The following is a 25,655-nucleotide window of genomic DNA, read 5'->3' on the forward strand; positions in this document are numbered from 1 at the left end:
AGACAAGTCAGGGGTTCGGCATCCCCCTGGGAAAGGCAGTCAAGGGGCAGAGAGCATGAGAGCTGTGGGGGCCAGCAGCACTGCGGTCCTTGGGCACGGCGCATCCTGGTGATGGATGCCCAACCCCACCACTGCCTGGGCTTTATAACCAAGTCGTTGGTTAGAAGGGGGCTGCACATGGCTGCACATGGCAGAGTGGGTCAGTTCTGTGCCATCTTGGTGGATGTGCCCTAGCAGAGACAGCCCCACCTTGCACCTTGGGGAGAGGCAGAAGATGTGCTGGCTAATGACAGGGCACACGTATGTGTACACGTACATGTGCACACACTACAGCTGGGAGTCTTTTATTGAATATCGAGTAGCTGGGATGCGCGGAGAAGGAGATGCTTTCCTCCCACTGGGATCTATTTCCCCTTCCTCACCCCCCTCAACACCATGTCCAGCTGAGGAGTGGGGCCCTGTGGATGGCCCTCTCCCCTCTGGCCTCGCCACCCCCCGGCATCTTTTCAGCTTCTGCCTCCCCCAGCAGCCTGAGGTGGCCGCTGCTGGGACCCGTTACCTGACGAGCACGTGTTCGTGTTGCAGCACTGAGGGCTGCACCCTGGCCTTGGCCTGGGACCAGCGGCAGGGTGAGCCGGGGCTGCCCGGAGCTGCCGGGGGAACTGTGCTCTGCAGAGTCCTGGGGGGAGAAGGGTCTGGTGTCCATCAGGAGCCGCTCTTAGAGGCCACGGCTCATGGGCAGAGAGGAATCCATGGGCAGATCTGAAGGGGGAAAAGAGCCCTGTGGGAGGTGAGGGAGGAGAGGACTTGCACGTTCAGCATCAGCCTCGATGCTTCAACCTCAGGAGGAGAAAACACCTCTGCAGGGTTCCCGTCTCTCAGCAGTTTGCCAGGTCTCGCGCTGCCAGAGAGGGGCCGGGAGGAGGAGAGCCCTGCGCGGCACAGGTCCTGCCCTCCCGCCTCCTCAGGCAGCCGCTCAAGTACAACCGCAGGCATCGACAATCATGTCGGGGATGTCGGTCTTGACGATGTTGCTGTCCCGGTCGTAGTAGAGCAGAGAGAGGGGGCGACGCTGCGTGGGCACGCAGCAGGAGTCCACGGCTGCGTCCGCGTTGTTGGCTTTGATGAGGTTGAGGACAGCCGTGTGGAAGGAGGCAGCGAGGCCAGGGATGCCAGCCATGTGCAGGGGGCACAGCCCCGCGCAGTAGTTCATGTGATATCCCTCCGGCTGGATGATCCAGTCCTCCCAGCCGATCTCCTTGAAGTCCACGAAGAATTCCTTGCGGCAGCACATCCGAGAGTCCCCACTGCAATCAATGCCACGCCGCTGGACCCGGTGGGGTGTCCTGGCTCGGGCCTGGGCTGCCACAAACGGCCAGTGGGAATCACTGTGGACAGCCAGGAGGGGAGACCCCCAGTCCTCTGCCACCTCCAGCTCCACAGTGAGCCTCTGGCTCCCTTGGCTGAAGAGGCTCTGGACGGCTCGGCCCACGTCCAGCGTGGCCCAGCCGGCCCTCTGCACCTCCAGCCGTGTCTCGCTGGCCACGGTCGTGTTCAGCCCTGTTGGGTCTGGCTGCAAGAGTCTCACAGTGACAGGGTGCGTGCCGGGGCTGGGGACTGCCCAGAACAGGTAGAGGGTGGCTTGCAGGATCTCGGTGCTCCCAGCCAGCTCCCGGTTGAAGTGGAAATGCAGGCGAACGCCGCGGGAGGTGGAGGACCCTGTGCACAGAACCGAAAGCAGAGTCAGGAGGTGGAGGGGGGAGGGGGTTTCCTGCAGTCGGGGGACACCGGAGCGAATGGGAGGTATATACAAACCAGGCAGCAGGGCACGGTACATACAGGTATCGAGGGCCCCCCGCTTCCCTGTGCTGCTGCTGCTCCTCATTATGCCGCTCTAAAGCAGCCGCGTCTGAGCCCCGTGCTGAATGCAGCAACACGGCTCCTCTGGCCTGACATCCCCCTTGTCAGGGAAGCTGACGGAGGATTTTGGAGTAGGTCCTCTGGCTGCGTAAACCAGCCTTGGATTTAAGGCAGTCATGCAGATTTGCACCTCCACGATTCCCTCTAATTTCCACGGCTGGAACCACCACCTGACGTTGCTCCGGGATGTCCCACCCTTGCTGCTGCTGCGGCTGCAGAGCTGCCTCTCCTCCTGGCGAAGGAAGGGCTGACGGGGACCTCGAGAGCAGCGCTGGGCTCCGTGGCGCAGCTCTGCCCGCGAGGACACAACCCCCCGCAGCGGGGTGAGGGACGGGCTCAGCCCCATGGCTCACGCCGGCTCTTCCGCTTCCACCAGACACTCCACCGAGCCAGGAGATGACTCCACAGTGTCCTCATGTCTGGGAACACAATGTACGGCGGTGGAGCATTGCTCCCAGAGGTCTTCGAGGACGTGGCAAGCCCTTGCTATCCCCCAGCAGCCACGCCAACCACACAAAGGCCTGTGAGGGGAGCGTGTGCCCCCCCCACCTCACCAGGCAGGAGTTTGGGCTGGGCAGGGACGGTGCAGAAGGATCTCTGCGGGACGGAGTGGCGATTCTGCTTCTTTCCAAAGCAGGCTGCATTTGCCTGGGAGAAGTGGGGGGTGCAGGATCCCGTTTTTCCAGTGATACTTGTCAGGACCCCTGAGAACGCTTTGGGGAGCTCTCTCTTTTCCCAGGAATGCAGCTGATTCTGGAGTGAAATGTGGCATCCCACCACTTTGGGGAGGAAGCAGAGACACAACTGAGTGCGGGGTGCAGATGGGCTTTGGAGTTGGACGCTGGACGCGTTCCTGTGCAACCTGCTCTGGGTGACCCTGCTCTGGCAGGGGGGTTGGACTAGATGATCTCCAGAGGTCCCTTCCAACCCTACGATTCTGTGATTCTGTGGAGACCTAAGTCCACGCACCACAAGCTGATGGGGAATCTAGGCTTAAAATCGTGTTTTGAAAAACATGGCCATCTGACCCGTCCACCTCTACCACAAGCGGGGAGGGTTCAACAGAAACGGACAACACGTTCATAGGATACAGCAGTCCCATCTTTGCTCCTGCGCCCACCCCCTTGCCCCAGCATGTCCCATAAGTAAATGAGAGGGGCCCCAGAGCTTTCCCCTGCCGGTGGCGAGGAGGGGCTGGCTGGGGTAAGCTCGGGACACGGATGCAAAGGTTCTGGATATGAAGCCTCTCGTTGCCACTCATTCCAGCAGCAGTGTGCCCACTGGCCTGGTCCGTTGCCTGGCATTGCTTGCAGGAGCGTGACGCCCCTGAGAACCCTCTCACCGCCTTCCCCCAGGCAAGACCTTCCTTCCCTCCGTGCCCCCCCACCTCAGGGCCGATCCCACCATGCCCACCAGACGTGGGGTCCGTACAGACCTGACTCAGCAAAGCTCAAGATCTCATATTCCTGCACACCCATCCCAGGATGCAGGTGTGGGATGCCACCGTCATGGGGCATCCCTGGGGGGTGGGCCGTGTCCATGCGCTGCGCACGCATCCTGCGGAGAGCGGTCAGCAGAGCCCCCCTGGACGTGGGCTGGGTGATGTTGGGCCGGTCCGGCAAGCGGAGCTTGGAGAGGATGCTCTGCTTTGCCAGCGCGATGAGGACGTCCCGCTGCGTGGTGGGGGCCAGGGCTGCCAGCCCGCAGGCCGGGCACCACTGTCCCTTGGGAGCTGCCATCCTCAGAAGGCTCAGGAGCAGGAAGGCCACCGTGGGTATCATCTCTGGTGCCAGGAGGTGACAGCTGGGGCGGGGTCTCAGCAAATAGTGTTCCTCCAAGTGTCGGATAAGCCGAAGTCGAAGGGGGACAGCAGCGCTGGCGCCGGGAGAGCAGAGCGCGGCGGCAGGACGGCAGCGCTGGGCTCGGCAGGGGCAGAGAGCGAGGAAGTGCCCGATCTCCTGACGTGGCCACAAATATTGGCTGATCCCGGGCAAGATAAACGCCCCTGTGATCCCGCAGGAGCTTCTCCCGGGCACGGGGCAGCCGCGGCACAGCTCGCCCCGCGTTAGGAGGGACCCGGGCGGATGGTGCCGCCGCTCCAGGGGCTCGGCCCGGAGCTGCCCGTTCGGCAGGGGCTGCCCGAGGGCTGGGGGTCGGCCCCGGACGCCCCGCTCCGGCCAAGGGCGGCCACCCCGCTGCCCACCCCCGCGGTGGGAGCCCAGGCAGGTGGGTCCCCGCGTACGGCGAGGGCTCCCGGGACGGCGGGGGGCGCCGTGGGGACCCCCCGGGGCGGGACCCCCGGGGTGGGGAAACCCCGGGGGCGGGGGCGGGACCCCGCGTGCTGCGCGCCGGGGGCGGGGCCGAGGGGGGTGGAGCCCGGCGGCGGGCGGGCCCGCCCCCGCGCCCTCCTCCCGAAGGCGGGGCCTCGGGTGGCTCCGCCCCCGCACGGCGGGAGCGTCCCCGCTGCGCCCTCCGCCCCGCCAGGGGGCGCTGCCACGTCCCGCCCGCCCCCCACGGCGCCGCGTCCGGCAGGTTGCTACGACAACGGGCGCGCGGCGGGCGCGGGATGGTGACGCAGCGCGCACGGAGCAGTGACGCAGCGCGCACGCCCGCCGGGGGAGGGGCCCGCCGCTTCTTTCCCTTTTTTTTTTTTTTTTTTTTTTTTTTTCCCCCCCGTTCCTTTCCCTTTTTCTCCCCGTTCCGGCCGCCCCCCCTCCCCCCCGCCCCGTCCCCCCGTCCGCCCGCCCGCCGTCCCCGCCGCCCCGCCCGGGCGGCCCGCGCTGGCCCAGGCCCGGCCCGGCCCGGGGTGGTGGCGGCGGCGGCGGCGGCGGCCCCGCGGCGCAGGGCCCGGCCCGGCCCGGCTCGGCCCGGTAAGTGCGCGCCGCCGGGGCGGGGGCCGGGCGCGGTGTTGGGCTGGGGTCGGGGCCGGGGCCTGCGGCGGGCGGGGCGGGTCGGGTCGGGACTGGGGCTCGGGGCCGGCAGGGCCGCCGGCGGTGCCGCCGGGCCGGGGCGGAGGGGGACGCGCCGCCCGTGGGGAACCCGCCTGCCGTGTCGTCCCCGCTCCCTCCCCCGACCCGCCGGGGACGGCGGTCCCGGCTCCGGCGTGTCCCCGGGGCTCCTGCCCGTCCCGGGGGAGTGCTCGGTGGCGGTGTCCGGCTGGGTCTCCGCTATCTCCGGGCGCTGCGGGCCGCCGGAACTGCGAGGCTCCCTGCGGTGGCGGTGCGTGGAGGAGTTCGCAGCGGGCCGCTTGCCTCGGCAAGTTTGCGGAGCACATGGCAGCTGGGTGCTGCCCTGCCCCGGGCAGCCCGGGCGGGCCCGGGTACGAGGGGCGGCCCTGCGCGGTCCGGAGGTGCCCGAGCTCCCTGCGGCTGCCTCGTCCCCCGGTTCGCTTGCGACAGGCTGAGGATGGAGGGGAGCAACAGGTGGAGAGAGGCGGCCTCGCGTCGCTGGTGGCCAGGCGTCCATTCTAGTGCCCGGGGAGTGCGATAGCGTTTTCTGCGATCCTCACCGTCTTTGCTTTTGAAACGCTTCCCTGGAAACGTTTCTGACCTCTGTGGCCCTGCCGCGTGTAACAACGGGAGTGAAAATGCTGGAGAGTCAGTTGTCTTCTGGCTTAGTTGGAGCGTGTTCAGGAGGGGTTTCAGGGGGTCTATGAAGGCAACTAATGGGATACACGAAAGGGTTGTTTTGTTACTTGTTACTCGGTGTTCTCTGCCCGGTGACACATTGAAATCCTCACAGGCCTTTTTTGGGTGCCTGTGGACGTTTGGGCTGTCTGCCCCGGTGTCAGAGCCGCCTCTGACTCCTGCCAGTGCAGCACTCTGGCAGCAAATTTCACAGGTAAGCTGATATTATTTAAAGTCTTCCATTGATGTATTTGAAATGGTCTGAAAGAGGTTGTGCTTCTGAGCCGCTCATGCAGCGTGTAAATAGATGTAGCTGGTGGATTCACTGTGTGAATCTTTTTTAATCTCTTCCCTTATTTCCTTTAGAGTTTGATCTAGATTATCTCTTTCATTGATGATGACCTTTTCTGGTTTCCAGTCATTGTTTTTTTCTGGCCTCTTTCTTTTTATTTTGAAAGAAAGCTGAGCCCAGGCTGAAGCTGCTGCTCTGGCCTCTGCTTTTATGAGCTCGATGATGCACTCTCTTTCAGAATCTGCTTACAGGAGGTTGTTTGCCTTCCAAAGGGCACCACAGATCTGGGGGAGTGCTGTGCAAAAACTGTGCCAGCTCCTTAAATGGTGGGCGCTCTCGCCAGTTCATAACTGGCTCATTGAGAGTGATCTGCAGACCCCGGTGGTTTTCTGCAGTCTCTTTTATTATCGATTGTTCCTTAAACGAGCAGCTATTCCAGCTCTTTGTTAGGCCACAGAGAATCTGAACTTGTTGGCTAAGTCCTTATTCGCCTCTTTTCTCTCTGGAGTCTGTAATTGCTTCTGCTACAGCTGTGTCCTTTTGAATTACTCCAACTTATTTGTCCTGCACAGCGTTGTGTGCAAGATCCCTCTTATTTCACTCTGTCCCAGGATATGCCTGTTTCTGCCACGTCTTTGCCTGTTTCCCACCAGCCTGAGGTTGGCTGTTCACTGTAGTGTGAGTGTGCTGCGTGTCGGTGAGCCTGGCTGACCTGTACTACGTTAGCTGATCTATCAAAAGCGATGAAGACGCAGTGGTCAGGACGTCGGGGTTGGCTGTACAGACCCGTCCTAGATGTTGCCTTGAATTTTTATTTGGACATAAGGCTTACGTTCTTGCTCTTTTCTGCCCTTCAGCAGTGCTATACACAGTAGCCCCCTGCACCATGAACTGTTCCTTGTGAGGCAACTCCCTGCTCCTAATAAAAAATAATTATAATAATAATTTTTTAAAAAGTAGGAAGCGGTGTCACATCCTTGCTGTACACTGAATGCTTTGACTTGTGACCTCTTGGGGAGTTTAAAATTCCCCCAGATAGGTTTCCACTTTTGTATCTCAGCTAAAATGTGACATGGATGATCATCACACCTCCCTCGCGTTTTCTGTCTGAGATGTGTCTGTGATGGTTTCACATAGTGTAACTGTGCCTGAAAATAGGTGTTAGTTTTTTCAGAGGGGTGAATCGATTCCTGTTCCTGGGAGCTGACTTATCAGCTTGCAGATACAAGCACCCTACCCAGTGCGTCTGTCTAGTCTGAACGACCTGTCGCTTGTAGGTATTTTCTTAATGTAGAGGCCGATCAATTCAGAAATGCATTCGCTTTTCTCCTGAGCACTTAAGGCTGAGCACAACTGCTTTAGCTTTGCCTGTTTTTTGTATACTTCCGTGATGCTTCAGTGTTCACAAAAGATGTCTGGAAAAACAAGGTGTATTTCTCGCTGTATGTGCTGATAATGCAGCTAGGTGTGCCTTAGTGGTGGGAGTGGTAAGGGGATGAGCTTTGCTGCAAGGAACACTAAGGAAGCTTCTGGCAGAAGTGACAAGCTTCCAACTTTCCAGGGCAGGCTTTATTTTTCTTAGAGTTCAAGGATGCTGCTCTAATTGTGAGTACAAAGAAGCCTTGAGTTTATTACAGCTTCTGCTGCTTTTGTGCCCTGTGTTCATGCAAAGGGATCCATTAGACTCTGAACCCCTCTGCTGAGGAAGGTTCAGATGCGACATGAGCTGGAAACGCACAGCTGCTGTTAATCCCGCAAGTGTTGCTGAGTAGGTGCAGATTACTGGCTGTCTTCATTTTTGGAGCAAAGTCAAAGCTTGAAAAGTGTGAGAAACCCAAAGGGTTGGGGAAGAGAAGTGCTGGAAAGAAGACTTGATAAAGGGAGATAACCTTCTTGGGAAGCTGGAAATATTGCCAAGCTTTGGTGCCTGTTTGTCACCAAGGGACAGGCTGAAGAGTTCTGCCCTAACGGTAGGGAAGGGTGGTGGTGAGGGAGAAGCTCTTTGGTGTGGCGTTGTGGCTGCTTCTCCAAGAGCCGTGGAACAGCAGAGCCGTCCTTACCCGCCAGCTGTGCTAAGGCGGCTGGCTGGCGTGACAAATGCAGAGCCTGTAGAGCAGAGCGCGCTGTAGGCCACAGATATCCCAAATCATCGGTGTGCACAAGAGCTGCTTTCCTCCGCCTGCATGGGGAGCAGTGGGAGTGTGTTGCGGGACCTGGTTTGCTTGTCCGAAAGCAGATGAACACATGTCTGTTTACAAATCAAAACAGTGCCCTTGCAAATTCTAAATCTCGATCTCAGTGCTGCTTTTCCTGCTGGCAGCACGCAGAGAGGTTGCACGCGTGGCTGGTCTCACTTTGGCTTTCTGTTACTGGTACTTGTGGAGAATCTTGCCTTATCTCTTGACCTATTCTCCATCTCCCTTTGAGAATTAGGACCTGGTTCCCCGTGGTTACTTCAAATAGTTCTGGTTCCTGATGCTCCGTTCTTTATTTCTATCCTGTTTGCTACCTATAGCCTATTAAGGCTGACTGATGTAACCTCTGTGTCCTCCTCCTTGAATTTGTGCTGGAATTTCCGATTAAATCATACCAGGTATGCTTGCTGTAATCTTCCTTCCTGATTAAATGGCAATTCAGTAGTTCATAGGTGATTTGCTGAATTTTTTTATTTTTTTTTCCCAATAGATGTTCTCTCAGGGTCTCACTTCTCCAGCCACAGGTCTTTGTATTTTCAACGAGCTGTTAAACATATATTGGTAAAGATTTCTCCCTGTTCATTCCTGTTTCTTTGGAATGCAAGGACAGATTGTATATGCAGAGAAAACTTTGGAAAGTGTGTGCATGTGTTTACAAATGTAAGTTTTCTTGTTTGTTGTGTTTTTAATGGAACAAACTAGATGATGAGGAAAGAAATTAGACTGATTTTCTTCTTCTCTGTCCGCCAAGATGGCAAAGTGCGATGTTTGATGGCAGCTTCACCGGACAGTGAACCATGACTCCAGGGACTGCACGAGTGAGGCTGGATCTGCACAGGTTGTTTGCAATGATGATGCTTTCCTGGAGACAGTCACCTGGCTTTTGAGGAGCTGGATTAAGACTGTCGGTGCTGCTATTCTAAAACCCCGTTTTCAGGGGGAAGGTGTATAAATCACCCATTTAAGAGACTAATAATAGTAATCCATCTGTAGGACCGGTCCCAGGCTAAGCTTCAGTTTAGCCTTCTACTAACTACTCTTCTAGAGTTCCGATCTATCTATTTTACCTTCTGTTTCTTGCCTTCCTTCGTATGGTGGATGCTAATGGATGAAGAATTAGTGCATTGGAGAAATGTTAACTACAAGTAATTTTGGCATTGCGTAATTCCTACCTAGAACCAGGTGGAGGAACGGAGAGTGCTTTCATGCCAAAATGGGCAGAGTTGCATAAAAAGTGTGAAGAATGCACGCAGGTCGTCCCCACACTGGGGTTTGTGAGTGTATCTATGCATGTACGCAGTGTACTTCATCTCATATCATTTAATAGGAAACTTCAACTAGATCAGTACTTATTTTAAGAACTTTATTATTATTTTTTTAAGGAGGAGGTGGCTGCCATAGAGGCTGTACAGCAGGGTATGTATCAAAACTTTCAGAAGAGGTTTTGGGGCTGCCTTTTCCCCCACCTCAATCACTCCTTGAGCGCAGCAGGTTTGAAAACTGCTATTTTGTGAGTAATTCGAAGCAGGAAGCCCAGCGTAATGGTGCAGTGAGAGGCAGGAAATGCAGCTTGGCACCTGAGTGCTGAAGACTTTTCAAAGGGCTATTATTTGGCTAAAGATAAACTCTTAATAAAATGATCTTACCAATGGTCTCTGCCTCTGGTACTCCCTCTGTATGCCTGTGCCGAGTTGTGTTTCTTGCCTTAAATTCTTCACAAACATACCTTTGTGGTCTGATCCAAAGGCCCCAGCAGAGGTTGAAACCCACATCAAAATGACTTGATGCCTGTTGAAATTAGGATGAACTGCTCACCGTGACTGCAGGGTCAGAAAACTTACAACTTGTTCTTCAGCCCCTAATGCGAATAAAGGGCAGGAGACATTTGTGTCTCTTTGCTTGTTGACGTAGCCCTGGCAGGGAGGTGTAATGTTGGGAGGAAATAAGCCCTGTGGGCCAAGTGAATTTAACTTTTACCTTGGTCTGAATCTTTTTTTTTTAAATTATGTATCTTGGAAGTGCATACAGCTGCAGCTGGTGGTGTATCTTAAAGACTTGGAGAGGTCAGAGAACTAAGTGGCAATGCTGACCAAGGCTTCTGGGTCTGCGGCAAGGGAAGGTGGCGTTTCAGCTGGTGCTACATATTCATCTCACTAACTCAGGCTAAAGCATCAGCCTTAAATAGGTAGAATAGTTAGTTTTGGATGCTGTTTCCAGCCTATGTCAGTACTAGTTTCTAATAAGAACCCGTTGTCCTTCTCCCGGTTTCTTTCATCTGAGGATCCCAGTTCCTTAGGAACAGCAGTTGTCTTGGGAATTTATGAGGTGTCCGTAACCCTTCCGTACTGTTAAGGAGCCGGTAGCATGGCGTGGAAGTGGCTGGGCTTGAAAAGCGCCCGGAGTCCTGGCCCTCAATCACCACCTCTGCCCGAAGGAACTGTTGTCCAGGCTTCCTCTTCCTGGTGCCAGATCGGACTGCAAGGCTGACTTTGCCTCTCTAGTGGCTTTTTTTACATGACAATTGCTGGCTTTTAAAGTGTAAATTTCTGGAAGTTAATGCTAGCAAAATAGGTACCGCTCTGTTTAGAGTGATTACATTATTTTGTTGCTGTATGTTTGTAGTTTATTGCAGAGGTGCTGAAAGCCCTCGATATCTACCTGCTTCATGTTTGGATGCTGGGTTTTTTGGTGGACTCTCCATGTGGATGCAACATCTTGGCACCTCCAGCTGGTGACGGCATGGTCTCCTCACTCCGGCTGGAGAGCATTGCTCTGGGGGAAGGCGTGGTGGTGGAAAGAAGTTTAAAGCTGATATAATTTGTGGGGTACCTTCCTCTTTGCAATGGAATACAAAAGGAGAGTTGAAGACCAGGTAGACTTTGTCTCCAGCAAGCAGCCGCGTTTATCAACATATTTGTTTTTAAGCCTAGCTGATCCTTCCCAGCACATAAGGTGAAAAAGGGTGTTTGCAATGTCTTTTTTTATTTTTTTAAATGCCTAAAGGCTTGTTCTCTGTCTTAACTGTGGGATGATTTGGCCGTGATTTAGAGGTAGTTAGTGCTACCTGTTAACTTCCTCTAGCACAGTTTTGCTTATGTATGAATGTGAGTAGAGGTCGTACACCCACTGTGTTCTATGAAGTAAAATTTATGTGTGAGCGATCCAGAGAGATGCCTGTTTCTTCAGAGCAGCTTCTCCGGCCTGCGCGTTCCCTGGTCTGGAGCACAAGGCAAGTGCTGCCTGAAGCCTGTAGGGATCCAAAGAGCTTTGGCGGCCAGCGCTGCTCGGAGAAGCACTGGGGTGTAGAATGAAGAACACGGCGAAGGTCAGGGAGGCACAGGCACCCTGTGAGCGCCACGGCTGGTTTGGTCCTAGCCCTGTGTCCCATCCCATCCCTGCCCATGACTGTGCACTGAGGGATTTAGAAGAGGGGTCTGCAGCACTAATATATTAATCCTTTCTACCTCACTGTGAGTGGGTGCATGTAATCCTTCTTTTACAGGTGGACGATCTGAAGAACAGGGAGAAGACATTATTTGGCTAAGATAGCATCAAAAGGCAGAGCTGAGCTAGGGTAAGAACCCAGCAGTCCTGCGCTTTTCCTGGCTCACAGGCGGGTGCCCTGCTGTGAGCAGTTAGAAGGGTTTATAGCTCAGATGTGGTGTGCTGCTAAAGTCCTGATTCCGCGTGTCCTGGTTTGAGGTAAAACAGAACCAATTTTCTGATATGTAATTTTACTTTTTAGCTGGGCCTCTTCTAACCGACACTAACCACGACACCATGGGACAGGTTTTCTCACTTGCTGAGTGGCCTTCTGTATGCGTTAGCTTTGCTAGGAGCCCGTGGTTGTTCTGAGGAAAAGGCTGAGGATGCCTGAATGAAGGAGTCGCTCTGGAGGGGCCAGTACAGAAAGTGTCTCTGAGAAACGTGTTTTTTAAGGGACGTGACAGCGCGAGCATGGGAGCAAACAGCACCGCTGGTAAGAAAGCCCCGTGTTTCTATTGGGCAGGAAGTGAAGTGCAGTAATTGTATACCGTAAGGTTTTTACTGGAAGCATGATTAATCCAGTCACACGATGGAGCAATTTAATAAAATCATGCATGGATTTCTCTCTCTTTTTTCCTTTTTTTTTTTTTTTTTTTTAAGAGCTGGAGGTGACATTTGAAAGGATAGTGGGCTGTAGCTGGGGACCATAGTTAGTTTCCCTCCCCCTTCAAATATATCACACCCTCCTCCATATTTTTTTGAACCTTCTCTTGATATCTGAGTCCTCATAAACCTAGCTGGAAGGCAACGCGACCTGCTTCCCGCATGGAGGCAGAGGTGAGGTGTGCTTCTGCAGAGACGTTTCTGTGTCTGAGTGTGGGCAGCAGCAGGAGAAGGGCTGATGCTTCCCCTCCTGTCTGTCGGGGCTGGGATTCCCCTGCATGTGTGATGTCAATGGGGCGCATGCGGATTTAGCATTTTGTATAAAGCCCAGTTTCATTATGTATTGGGAGCACAAGCTGTCTTTGTGTACTGCAGGCTGAGTCACTGCTGCCGCCCAGTGAATTTTGGTGACGATTATTGAGTGTGGGCAGATGCAGCCTACTCTTTATAGCAGCTCGCTTGTATTTTTTTAATGAAGTTTTAAAATTTTTATATTGCTTTGACATCCTTTTCTTTGAGAATCTAATTTATCCTGAGCTGAGTTTAGACACAAGCACCAGTTTATTAGAGAAGGCGTTTGCTGTATCTCAGAAACTGACCTCTTTTGGGAGGCTTTAGGCATACTATCTATTTAAAATAGAATCCTGTCCTGCCTGCTTCCCCGTGTCCATACCAAAATGAACCAGATGCTTTGAGCCCAATCCTTCTGTTGTGAGTCGATCTTGGGAGGAAAAGGGGAGAGCGTGGACGGAAAAGTGAATGAAGATCCAGCCCGTGAGGAGAATGCAGAGAGGTGCTTGTCTTCTGCCTCCCCAACTGGGTGCAGTTGCTCCAACCTCAGAGCTGCTTTCTCCCCTTAAACTGCAACAGCCCAAAAGCAGGGGTGCTCCCCTCCCCCGGGTCTCCCCCAGAGCAGCTTCAAACCGAGCCTGGAACTGGGATTGGCTTCGTTTCAAGAGGGACGAGAGGTTCACAGAAGCGGTCTGCCTCGCTGGCACCGGCTGGATGGCTGCGAAAGCCTCTGTGCCGAGCGCGTTTCAGACACGGTCTCGCCAGCGTGGAGCTCCCCCAGACTGGGAAAGCGGTACTGGCAAAACTCTCGACTTTGACGCTTGTGGTGTATCTGTGGGATTTGAGCAGCCTAAGCAGCGTGCCTTTGCTGTGCCGGAACAGAGAAAGCAGTGCTGCCCTCTTGCCTGCTGCTGGGCTTGTGTTGGTACAAATGGGCTTGGTCTGACACAGCTGCTGCTTACGCGAACGAGCTACGTGGATAATAAAACCCCTGGCCTATACCTGGCTCTATGCTGAGGGTTGTACCAACATAATTATGTGAATAAATGAACTGTCCAGTGAGGAGCAGAACTGGTTAGCCTGGCGTCTCAATGATCAACGTCTTGTGGACGGATTCTGTGCTAAGGATTGATCTCACGACTCTGTCTTGCCACTAGTGGGAGCATTAACGGGTTCTTTTATCTGGTCACTTGTCGAAGGCTTTTTTTGAGAATTTAACTGTTCTATCAGAGTTCCTTCACAGTGGCTGCCGTGTTGAAATGTTAGTTGGACAAGTAAGAGAAGCACACAAAGTAGGTCAGCACAATTGTATAAGCCTTTTTTTTTTTTTTTTTTTTAATTTTGTCCCCCTCCACACCCTCAAAGGTGTTCTGTAACAGCATGTCCCTAGCTGATCAGGTCAGCCTTGGCCAAGGGGCTTTCAATACAGGCATCGGCTGTAGTTATGGCCTGGAGTTAAAAACTTCCCAGAACTGAAACCTATAGCTCTCTGCCTCGATAAGCCACAGTTTGTTTCTTAAGCTTACTCTCTGTGATAATTTTAGGCTTGTATCCAATGGACTAGTAAAATGCAAAGTGATTTTTGGAGAGGAAGCGTCTCTGTAACAACTTGCTCAGGAATCGTGTGGTTAGGCGTTGCAGAGAGAAACCCTTCAGCAATATTGGCGGCCGAAAGTAACCCAGGAAAACGGCCGGAGGGTGGGCTGGGGGAGAAGGTGCTGCCTGCCGGGAGCCCGCGCGAGCAGTGCTCTAATCAGGGGCTGGGCGTAAATGGCTTTTTAACATGTAAAAGTCCATTGTACGTGGCATTGACTTCAGGTGCCCATTGTGAGCTCTTCAACATTCTAAATGTACAAAACTTAGAAATTAGAAATTGAGGCTGTTGGGAGATTTACTCGTTTCATAACTGCAATTCCAATAATGTATATAAAATTACTAGGTCCCAAGACAGCGGTTGGACTACTTTCGTTAAATCTTTCTTTAGTGCTGCAAAGTAACATTACATGCTTTCCATAAATAGCAACTGGTTGTAAGATGGCATCACCGACTGCGGGTGACCCGGTGCCAGGCCTGCGAGTTCTGTTTACTCAACAGTGGCCGGTAACAGGCTGACACCAGCCAGCGTGTGACCCCTGTCGAGCATGTAAATAGGACTGGGAAAGCGTCAACTTTGAGGCAAGGCAGGGAAAATCCTAAAATTAGACCTGACGTGGCAGTTGTGGGTTTGCTTTGTAAATGCCACTGCGTGTTCTGCAGCGCCATGGCTCCTGCTGGCTGCCCGCAGCTTTGCGGGACGCTCCTGCCCACTCTCCGCTCCCTGGGGCGCGGGCTTCCTCACGGAGAAGCTGGTCAATCGAAGCATGGGCTTTTCGGCTATAGCACAAGTTTAAGTTTGCACTTCTTTCTCCTCTCCTTTTAAAGCCTCTTTTCAGCATCTTCGGAGCAGCAGTTCACATTTCAGGTTAAATGTGATGGTGTAAAATTACGTCAGTCGTTGAGTAAGGCAACGGGACTGCGTGAAAATGCAGGAAGGCAATACACTCAGTTTTAGGCAAGATCTCCATTAAAACTGCCCTTCAGAGAATGCGGTCTTCAGATGGATGTTCCCTTGCGGTGCTCCAGTGATTAAGACCAAGTACCACAGTTTTGTTCACCTTTGCTCACATTTAGGGCAAAATACATGTTGGGAGACCTTTGCGGAAACCAAAGGAGCCGCTTGTTTATGATTTCCTCTTTAAGACTCCGGTTCCTTACAAGCACGCATCAGGTCTGTCTTTGAACTTTCTCTCACTGGCTTTTTACTTTCTTCTTTCTTTTTTTTTTTTTTTTTGGCACTTTTATTCCATTGCGTCTTCAATAATATCTTTTTATATTTGAGGAGAAACTCCAAAATATTGATGGCAAGCTGCTTCTGTGTACAGATTTAATAGGTTATGAATTAACTGCATATGGTAGTGTTTTATTTTTCCTTATCAAAAATTTACTCTGCATTTTCTTATTACCGGCAGTTTCCTGTCTTACAAGTACTTGGGAAAATGGTATCATTCTTCATGAGGAAGCAGGGAGAGATTGGTGTCTTTCTGCTGTTATTTTTTGAAACTGCGAGGAGGGAAAAAAGCAGCCATCTGTTAAAGTATTTTCACAGGTTCTGCAAAACCTGGAAAGACCATATTTTTCTTTAGAGCAGCCCAATGGCAAACTGAGATAAAGGGGCCGTATCTGTGACTAAGGCTTCTTCATTATTAATAGTAAATGTGAAATATGTTAGGCTCTGCCGCTGAAAGGAGGAGCTCTTAGATCTGATAATGCCCTTTCTAACCTTACTCTCATCACTTCTGCTGTGTTCTAATTCCCACCACGGAAATACAGGTGACGCCTGTATTGCAGACTTATTCAGACGGTTGAATATTTTAGGTTAGCACCCTCCAACAGAAAACATTGTATACCAAATAGGTTCTCAAAGCTCAGCCTCCGTTATCTGGGCTTTACGTGTGCTCCCCACCTGAGCGGGTCACTCGCGTGGTGGACCGTACCCGTCCCTGGGCACCAGCGGCTGCTCCCGAAGCGCTGCAGGGTCGCGCTGGGCAGGCACACGCTGCCTGCTCCCACCCGCGTCCCTCCCGCAGGCTCTTCGGCGTGGAGGCTGTTTCTCTGGTTTTGGGTGTATGCCTTGCTGCAGGGCTCCGGTCCAGAAGGGGTAGCCCTGGTTGCTGTTGCCATGTCCGTAATAATGGATTTTGGATTCCCATTTTAAAGGGTAAGCAAATAAACATCTGCTGGGCTCAACATGTAGAGCTAGGTTGCTGCAGCATCCCCAGGCTTCCCAGTTTGACACACATGCTTTAGTTCATGCCGCCTCTCTCTGCTTTTCTCTGCCTCCCCTCCATTCCTCTGGCATCGGCGCATGTTCTATTTTTAAACTGTGCTGTGCTCTGTATTGCGGCATTTCTCTTCCTGAATTATTTATCAGTGTTTGGAGCTGAATGGAGTGTGCTACGTTTTTTCCACTGCTCATTATTGCCCACGTGTCTGTCTTGAGCCATTGACAGATTTGGTTCATGTCAAATCACGCTGGCCTCAGCTCGGAGAGGGGCCGGAGGGGATGACGGGGGCTGGTTGCAGCCTGTGCAGCGCAGGATCATTCCGATCTGCATGTGTTTAATACCCTTATTGCTGGGGCAGACAGGGAGCGGATGGTTGCCATGATAACACATCCTCAACGGAGCCAGATTTGAATGGAAGGTCCCTTTTTAAAAAAGGAAGAGAGAAATATTTTTTACTGGCTTGAGCCTGAGAAGAAGACACCTCCATGCACACGTGTGTGCACACACGTGCAGAGGAGAAGACAGCGTCAGAGACTGTGGGCATGGCTGAGTTTGACTCAAAGCTCCTTGGTGGGGAGGCTGTTTCATTTTCACTGAGTAGAAAATGGTAATTTTATATTTAAAACCCTTCTCTGTTCCAGCCATGTCCAGTGCACGCACCTTTATCCATCAGAGATGGCAGCACAGCCTTTAAAAGGAGCAGGTGGGCAAGATGTTTCATCTGCGGAGGGCTCTTCCAACTACTCGCTAAACTAAATCTGCTCCTTCCGCCTTCTTCCTTGAGTGTGTCTCAGCACTTTTATTTTCTCCTGCTATCCCTTTCTCCCCCTGCCTTCTTCTGGCTCTCCTCTATTCTTTTGCCTCTGGTTTGTCCCTCTGAGCTGATGGATTTAGCTCCTCCGTGTCCCTGCTGCTTCTGGCCTCCCGTCGCAGTGAAGCTGGGGATGCTGCTGCCCCTTCGCCCGCCCGGGAGGAGAGAAGGGAGAGGAGGAAGGAGCTGCCCTGTGGCTTCCCTGCAAAGGGAGGTGTCGGGGAGGGCAGAGGGCTCTGCCTGCCCCCCTCCGTCCCAGAGCCAGTCCAGAATTGTCTGCCACTAGAACAGTCACTGGGAGCCGCGTTCAGCTCCCACACTGGGAACGTCTGGCTGGCGTGGGGCAAGCGTGTCCTTCCCCGTGTGCTGACGCATTGGTGACAGGAGGTTTACTGTGCCTTTACGTCCTTGGCGTAAAGTGGGTGGAGGACTGAAGGGGGTAGAATTTAGAGGGTGAGGTGGTCCCAGTAACAGCTGGGATGTTTTTAAATGTGCATGTTTTTAAATGAAGTGCAGTAGATGCAGCTTGCTGGGAGCACCATGGCTTTGGGCAGCCACCCAGTGCGACGTTCTGCAGTGCACCGTGAAAATGCAGCTGTGATTACTGCTAAGCTAAATGCCTTAATGAAACCCAAATCTAGGGCAGTGTGCTTTTTTTCTGCTGGCCTCTGAAGTAAAGTACTAATTCTGCTTTACGATCTAATTTCTGAATTCTCTCTTAGGCCAAGTAAGCTTCTTCAAGGGTTCTTGCATCACTTCTCGTAGGTCCAGGAGCCCCGTCCCTGTCCTCACATGGGTTTTAGGCCCTGGGTGTGTAAGAGTAGTAGGTGCCTTTATTTTGTGTGTGTTCATGCAGCACTTGGAGTGACACTGATTCCCAGCAGCAGGGTGAGCCGAGGACAGGATGGGCCAGAGCCTGACTCTTGGATCTTGCTTCTTTGGGCATAAGCCAAATCTGTCTCTCTTTCTGGTTGTAGAAGCCATTCAGATGGAGTTCTTGATGGCTTGGGTCTCTCTGTCCTCCTCAGAATATCATCCTCCTCATGACTCTCTGACTTGTGACTTTTGAGAGTGGAATCTCCACTATGCAGGCACTATATATCTTTTTTTCCTTCAATCTAACCCTTGTTCCTTTATTGTGGCCTATTCTGAGCAAACCTTGGGCCTCATAAGAAAAACAGTTGTAGGACTTACATGGAGAGATGTCTCAGGTGGTCATGGTCTTGATGAGGAATCATGGCTGTTCTCCCTCTCTTCCATTCGTGTCCCCCATGGAAAAGGATGGGTAAGACCAGAACATTTCTCCTTCAGCCCTAGCTGGGGGATTCTGCTGGTCTCCTGCTTTCAGCTTTTCTGTGAGTGCCTGCTCTGGTTCTGGATGTTCGTGAGATGTTTTCACGAGACGTGTCAGAGTAGGTAGCTCCAAGCAAGGTGCTGCAGTTCTCATCCTTCCCACTTTTTGACTCCAAACACAAAGTCCTCCTGCTGCATACACACTGCTGCAAAACAAAATGAGCCTGTGGCCTGCAGGACTTGGATCTTTTACTTGCCACATGTGGTGGTTATTGTAGTGTCGTCCTAAAAGCGTTCCCTGTCCAAGCTGGTCCCTTAGCTCAGATACGCGGTGTGTACCTGGCAGCACCCTGCAGTTGAGTCACGTTAGGCAGCCGTCTCTCCAAGTCCTTCCCGCGGTCTGCATGCTCATAAAGTCCTTGGAAGTGTCTGCTGTCTGGAGAGTGTGTTTCTACCTGTGCACTTCAGTAATTAATGATAGCTTGCAGCCTGGAGCTGGATGCAGGGAGCAAGGTCAGTTCCAACCCAGAGAACAGTCCGTGACAGTTCTCCAGCTGCTTGAGGGTTGCCTTCTCTCCCTCATCCCCACGGTGCGGTGGTGGCTGAGGCTGGCAGAAGTGAGAGTGCCGGTGTTTGACACACCTGCAACAGGGGGTCTGTTCCAGGCTCTTCCGTTGGGGTTTTTCCCTTTTTCTGAGGGGAGGGGGAGTTTTCTGCTCTGGGTGGGTAAATGAGTGCATTGAAGTCCATCGGTAACGCTCTTCCCCTTTCCAGCCACTGTAGGTGCCTGGTGCAGGCTGCCTGGTACACGTCTGTCACACGGGGGAACCCAGTCCTGGGCTGACAGTGCGGGTTTGCACCAGTGCCATCCCACCAGTTTGATATCACAAGTCTTTGACTTTGTTTCCCCCCTTCTGAAGGGATTATATCCACAACTTAATTGACGTGTCTTCTCTCAACAGAAGGTGGGCCGGGCAAATTAGAGCCTAGGCTCGTTTGATACATGTCTGCCAGGGAGGGAGGGAACACATCTTGTTGCTTTTTTTCTTTCTTTGTTCTGCGATATTACTAGGTTCGGCACAGGCAGCTTCCCTGCGAGCCGGGAGCGCAGACAATACCTAGAGCTGCTGCGTCTTTTCTGTGCCCTCCTTTCACTGACCTAATTCCATCGTGTGCGTGCACACACACGCATGCAGACACACGCATGCACACACACGCACACACACGCGATGCCTAAGCAAATGGCTCTGGGGTGTGAAAGGCAGGAGCCCTCTCTGCAGGGCTTTGTCCAGGCTGCCGGTGGGGCTGGCTCGCTCCTCCTCCTCCCACCCGGGATTTACTGTCTCCCTAAGGGGAAGGATGCAGCTTAGGAACTCCTCTCACACACACGTGCTTCGTGAAGATGGAATGCTGCCGACCCATAGTGATAATGGGCAGTGGTTTTTTGAAAGAGCTGGACATGCCTGCGGGAGGCTGCGTCTGTGCTGTCTGGGGCAGGTGCTTGTGTCCTAGGGCTGGAAGGCTTCCTTACGCCGAAATCTGTCCTTGCTGAGCCATCTGCCAGGCGTCTAAGTGCTAGAGATCAGGTCTGCAAGCTCAGGTTATGGAGCTTCTTTTCTTTCTGCTTTTATGCCGATGTTAAGAACTGACAGTGGGGTTTCAGCAGAGGGTCCTAAGCTGATTGTATGTTCTTGTGTGCTTAACGTGCTCTGCCAGCTGGGCTTCTTTGGAAACGAGAAGACCTGGTAGAAGGAAAGAACAGCACCTAAAGTTCCCTCCTTTTACAGTACTAATCTTGCCACTGTAGGGCTCCGGAGTAGAAGGTGCCAGCAACTGTCCTTAATAATCCTGAGTCGAAATGCATCAGCTCACAGATGCTCCTTAGCAAAATAAAGCTCTGTTAGTTTCACTGGGTTTTGTGGAGATTTTGAGGCTCTGTCTATATGGAGCGAAGATCCTTGGCCTGGGCAAGGCATGCTGGAGCACTGCTCCTGGACCTGGACTCCTCTCTTGCTTCTTGGTTTGCAAAGTGGCTGCCAGAGTTTCTTCAAGGCTCAGAACTCCAGGTTTGTAACTCTAGGCACCTGTCTGGGTGCAGGAATAAACAAACCCAGAGTAGATGAGTTAAAAAGGGGGAAATCTCCCGATGCTGAGTTGTTAAACCTCATCTCTGTCTGAATCTTGCAGCTTTGCTGGATTCAGCTGCCACAGGGAGTCACTCTGAGCACGTGTTTTCTGCCAGGGGGACACCAATGTCCAGACTGGTTTCCTGCTGAGCAATCCATGGAGCTGTTGCAAATGCAGCCACTTGCCGCCTCTCAGGGCTCACTGCGCAGCAGACTGAGACGCTGTCACGGCGGAGCCCATGAGCTCAGCTGAAGGCCCTCATCCAACAAGCCTGAGCTGCTCAGACAGTGCTGACTCTTTCTCAAAGAGCTTGGGAGATCAGGGTTCTGTCTGTTGGACAGGCGCCTTCATTTTAAAAACTCTTTGCAGAATTGGGAGGAAAGAACTTGAAGTGGCCAGAAATGGAGTCATAAAATGAATGTTAATCCTTTGGATCTGTCTTCCTGGCACCTTCTGATGGGGAAATTTCGTGTGACATCCATGAAGCCTTTGCGTTCAGCCAATGTGGGAGTCGATTAATTGTGGCTCTCCACTTGAAAACACTGATACAGCACTGCAAGTGACTTTTGTCTTCTTACCCTCTGTCTTGCCCCTCTGTCATTCTTTCTCTCCGGTTCTCTATCCGTGGATGCCCTCTTCAAATGTCAACATTGCTGCAGGCAGACGCAAGGAGCTGTTTACTGCAGCCGGGATCACGGTGGTTCCAGCAGGAAGAGGAGGACAGCTGGCCAGGAACGTTCTCCTCCTTTCTGCACGGGCATGGCAGGCTTGATTCAGAAAGCTTTGAAGCAGGTTAAGGCAGAAGCTCATGCAGCCATTTAAACTGAAGTCCTTTGCAGAGCAGGGCCACCTTACAAACTGGACCCTCAGTTTGTCATGGAGCTGAAACGTATCAGGTTTCTGTTGTCTGTCTCCTTGCTGTTTAAAAGCTGTATTGGACTGTTTCTTTGGACTGTAGCAGGGGATCATTCAGAAGAAACTGCATTAACTTAGCAGAAGTGGTAAAGGCAGGTCCTGAAGAGGCTTTACCAGCACAGCGCTACGCTATTTGCAATGGATGCTGTCACTTAAAGCTGTGCATCTCAACCTTTTTGCAGCTGTCTCACTTCAGCCTCTCCATCTGCTTGAGCCTGAGGCTGATCTTGCCTTCTCATCTTCATCTCCTTTCTCTTCAAAGTTTTTGCCTTTAGACGGCTGCCCTGCCAGCGCAGCTGCCCCTTGCTCTGCTGCCAGCGCTCAGCCTGAGCAAGGACCCTCCTGGAGACCAGCTGCTGGTGTTTGAAGCAGCCCCGCAAGAGTCCACTCTCTTCAGCTCTGGCTGCACCTTGCCTAGGTTGGGCTCCTGCCCAGCAGGAGCCATGGGCACGGAAGAGTGATCCCTAGCTGCTGTTGACCGCTGTTTAGAGCTGTAGTCGGAAGATCTCCATAATCCAACAAGAAGCAACTGCTGAGCCTGGCAAGGGACAAGGTGCGGTGGTGACCCATCACGGAGTCTGCCTGTGCACGACTGCTCAGCAAGGCTGCCTTGTGCGCTTGAGAGTAAGCTTTAGTATATGGAGAGAAGACTCGATCGCAGCCTGCGTGCCTGTACAGCCGCCGGGTCTGGGATGGAAAACCCCTTTCTGGGGAAAACTTAAGCAAGTGAGAGGCTTAAAACCTCTCCAGGGCCATTTGCATTTCTTGTTTCCCGTCTCTGTCAGATTTAATCACTAATAAATGAGGAGGAAAAAAATAACTGAACTGAAATGAAACCATTAACAAACCCGTGGAAGCATTATGGCAACAGTGACAGGAGCAAAGCAAGGCTGCCTGCAACCTACCTTGGCGTGTGTAGGGCGTTCTGCGAAGTGTGGTCCCTGAATTCTTCTGGAAGATGCTGATGTTTACCATGGTATCTCTTCTTCGCTCCTGCACTTAAATTCGTGCTGCTCCAGTGCCTGGCAGGGGAAGGATGCTGTGTCTTTAAAGCCGTCTCAGGGCTGTGCGGAGGCAGTTCCATTGAAGTGTTTGAATGAGAGCAGGAGGGGGGTGTGCATGTGGCTATTGGCAGAGCTCTCTATGACATCCCTCTGAACAGCTGGGCTCTGCTTTGCTTCAGAGCTGCTTGTCAGAGCAATTAGCCTGCTGTAGCAGCAGCAAAGATCGCTAGCGTTTTATTCGGGGTTGAGAGCTGGCGGGGGCTTCTAAGAAGCAATATTATCTTGGCAAAATTCCTCTTGAACTGGTTGTGGCGATGAAGTCTCCGCTGAAATCAGGAAACAGATGACCTGCTGAGAGTGCAAAACCGCCACGGTGAGTTTATTTTTAGAATAAGTCTTCAATTATTTTGGGCTTGAGAAAGATTGACCAGAGACTTTTCTTTTCCTCTCCCCATACCCCCACCACGCAAAATACAGTATAGGAATAAATGCGAGTGGTTCAGGGATGGGGACCTGACATCATTCGTCTCCGGTAAGTAAGTGACAGGATTTCTGCTGCTTGATGGGGTTAATTTAAAATGGTACTGTGCTAAACTGAGTATGTGGCTCTGTGATCCCATTCAAGACTGGAGAGTGTGAGATGAGCTTTCTCCTTCCTCTTTTTGTGATGCCGGGGATGCACCTACAGGAGACAGGGGAATCCCCGATAAGCAAACTGTACTCCTCCATGTCATTACGGAGTTCCCTGTGACAGTCTCATGGGTTCTTCTTGTGGCTTAGCTTGGTGTTTATGCAGCTTGCTCCTGGGGAGTTTCTGTTTATTCTGCAAAGACGAAATACTCCCTGCTCTTCTGCTGGGTTATACTTTAAAAGATTTTCTTTATTGAATCTGGTTAGTTGATGAGAAATGTTGACTAGTTAATTGGCTGTGTGCCATATGACATTTTCAGGTTAGCTTATGCAATTTGGTGTTCTGTAGGGGTTATATTTCTGTTCACATATATATTAACCCCATTGTTAAATGGTTTTAAACCCATCACTGAATTGGGTTTGGCTTTAGTGGAATCAGGAGTTTGGATTGCCTTTACCTCCTTCTCACACACGTTCATCGCCCAGTCGTGCCTAAAAACCAAGATACTGGAAATGATGCTCTCTTCACTTGAGGTTTAGTGCTAGAAGCTGGTTTTCTTGGGCTCGAGGTATTAGCCTGTTACCATACTGCAGGATCTTCGTTCAGGTGCATTGGACTTATTTCCTTTCCCTTTGTGTCTTTAAAATGCTTATTTAAACTGGAAGCATCACCTGTGGCTTGAGGAGCTGCTGCAGTCAATGGTGAGCCCTTCGGCAGGTGAAGGCTGAGTTCATCTTGCCGAAGGCTGTGGGAAGGGGAATGCCTTATCCACGCTTCCGACTCGCCCTTTGTTATCAAGTCCAACTTTTGCAGCTGGCAGCCAAAAGTTGAAGTTGATTTTTGTTTTTTCTTTTAATCGTCATTTCCGGCTTTGTTCAATGATCAAATCAATTTCTGGATCCCGCCTGGAAAACAGCCACAGCGTCTTGTATTTGCTGTGTACCCCTTGGCTCAGTATCCTCTGCCAGCGGGAGGAGAAGCAGGAGCAGCAGCCTTAAAAACAGAAAGGGGGATATAGATAGCAGCCCTACTTTTTGCCTTCCTCCCGTGGAGGTTTGCTGGGAGCTGGAATGCTTTGGGTCTGATTAGTAAAGTTTGAGGATCTGCTTTGCCAGCCCAGGTCAGCTTAGGAATGGTGAGCTGGGCTGGGGAATACCCTGCGCCCTCGGCCAGCGTTTAATCTTTGCGCTTGTGCTTCTGACTGGCGCAAGCGCGGCACAGGAGACGTGTGCTAGCCAGAGGATAAGAGCTATTTCTAATGTCGTACATTTTTCCCGAGCCTGGTTGCCACCTCCACGTCTGCAGGTGCCTCCTCCCTGATGTGGAATTTCGTTATGGGTGGGTTCAGGTGTCAGGAATTCTGCTTGGGATTCTCTGAAGGAATTAGGCTGTGTGTCAGTGGGAACTGCGTCAGGGTTTTCCTTGGAGCCATGGAAGGGTTAACAGAAGTTCCTGTTCAGTGCTGTCCTACTGCATCTTGACACTGTAGAAAGTAGGTGGATAATTCCTTGCTAGCTTTTCAGGAAACCCCTGTGGTGGACAGCCCTCGTTAATTGTTGCTGGGAAACCGCTTTGACGTCACAGGAGCAGTTCCCTGGTCCTCGGATGAATACAGGAATAGCTCGTGATGGGGAAAGGAAAACCGGTGTGCAGTGGAGAAGGGAAATCTCTGACGGGGAGATTCTCATCCCAGATTTACCTCTTCTTTCTCCCATCCTTCTGCCTGGGGACCCTCAGAGGAACTGTCCGTGAAAATGTACAAGCACTATGTTTGGGCTGAACAGAAGCCCTTCCTTCTCAAGAGCTATTTAAATTGGTGGCTTCTGTGATCCTTTCACTTTTTAACTATTGGCTGCTTTGTTTGGGTGGTTTTTTCTCCCCCAGATTTTGTAAAGGAGGGGTGAGAGGGCTCTCCCTTGGCTTCATTGCAACTCCCAAAATAAAGGAAAAAAGAACAGCATCGCTGGTTTGGTTTTGTTTGCTTGTTTTTAACATGAGACAAATAATATGCCCTTAAGCTAACAGAGGGGAGAGCAGAAGGACTGAAGGTGGCCGCTATTGCTGTGACCTTCAGGCTAAGAGAACTTCTAAGGCTCAAACTGTTTAAAGCCACTTTCTTCAGGATCATTTGAACTCTCTTTCGTTGCAAACCCTCCCATGGTGTTTGTGCAGTGGGTTCCTTTCTCCTGGTCTTGTCCTGTCTGTCCAAGCTGTCGGCTTCTGGGAGGCACGTGGAGCTGTGGGCACCTGGTAACTGTCGCAGGAATTCGTCTCCTTTTCCACGCCGGCAACGTAGGTGTAAGCAAAGTTTACCCATCCAGTTCAAAGTGCTTAAGAGATTTTTGTACCCCGAAGTGCTGTAGAGCAGCAAAGAAAGTGCTGGGGCTGCTGCTGGAGACTGTCGCTTCCAGCTCGGGCACTAGAGGGCTCGGAGCGGCAGCTCAAGGCTCTTGCGAAGAGCCGCCATCAGGTGCCTCCATCAGGTGCCTCCATGGTGCGGCGGCCCAGGCACGGCTGGCGATGCTGAGCAGGGGCTGCAAACACAGCTCCCTGCTGCTTTCCTCGTCGCTTGAACGT

At 52.3% G+C, this 25,655-nt stretch overlaps 2 protein-coding genes across 3 annotated transcripts in view; one reads left to right on the forward strand and one right to left on the reverse strand.

Annotated features, from left to right (window-relative positions):
- Positions 1-340: 340 nt before the first annotated feature.
- On the reverse strand, positions 341-4,222 carry LOC128901345 (inhibin beta C chain-like). Its single transcript, XM_054183298.1, has 2 exons — positions 3,356-4,222; positions 341-1,719 (listed from the first exon to the last, which is right to left on the reverse strand). The coding sequence occupies exons 1-2, from the start codon at positions 3,699-3,701 to the stop codon at positions 977-979; spliced, it is 1,089 nt and encodes a 362-aa protein (XP_054039273.1). The 5' UTR covers positions 3,702-4,222; the 3' UTR covers positions 341-976.
- A 517-nt stretch (positions 4,223-4,739) lies between these two features.
- R3HDM2 (R3H domain containing 2) overlaps positions 4,740-25,655 on the forward strand; it is a 53,877-nt gene continuing 32,961 nt past the window's right edge. Inside the window, exon 1 of one of the 2 annotated variants that reach the window (XM_054183256.1) lies at positions 4,740-4,790. The gene's annotated coding sequence lies outside the window, so the exon portion shown is untranslated. Of the gene's footprint in view, positions 4,791-5,374; positions 5,761-25,655 lie in introns of those variants that run through there. The other variant, XM_054183257.1, reaches the window with a different exon arrangement.

Source organism: Rissa tridactyla, chromosome 24 (genome assembly GCF_028500815.1).
Source record: "Rissa tridactyla isolate bRisTri1 chromosome 24, bRisTri1.patW.cur.20221130, whole genome shotgun sequence".
In the NCBI taxonomy this organism is placed as follows: domain Eukaryota; kingdom Metazoa; phylum Chordata; class Aves; order Charadriiformes; family Laridae; genus Rissa; species Rissa tridactyla.

Excerpts from the sequence above, each read along its gene's own strand:
- LOC128901345 (XM_054183298.1), bottom strand. The coding sequence starts at position 3,701 with ATGATACCCACGGTGGCCTTCCTGCTCCTGAGCCTTCTGAGGATGGCA. Across the intron at positions 1,720-3,355 it reads CTTGAGCTTTGCTGAGTCAG|GGTCCTCCACCTCCCGCGGC; the intron begins GTCTGTACGGAC and ends TTCTGTGCACAG.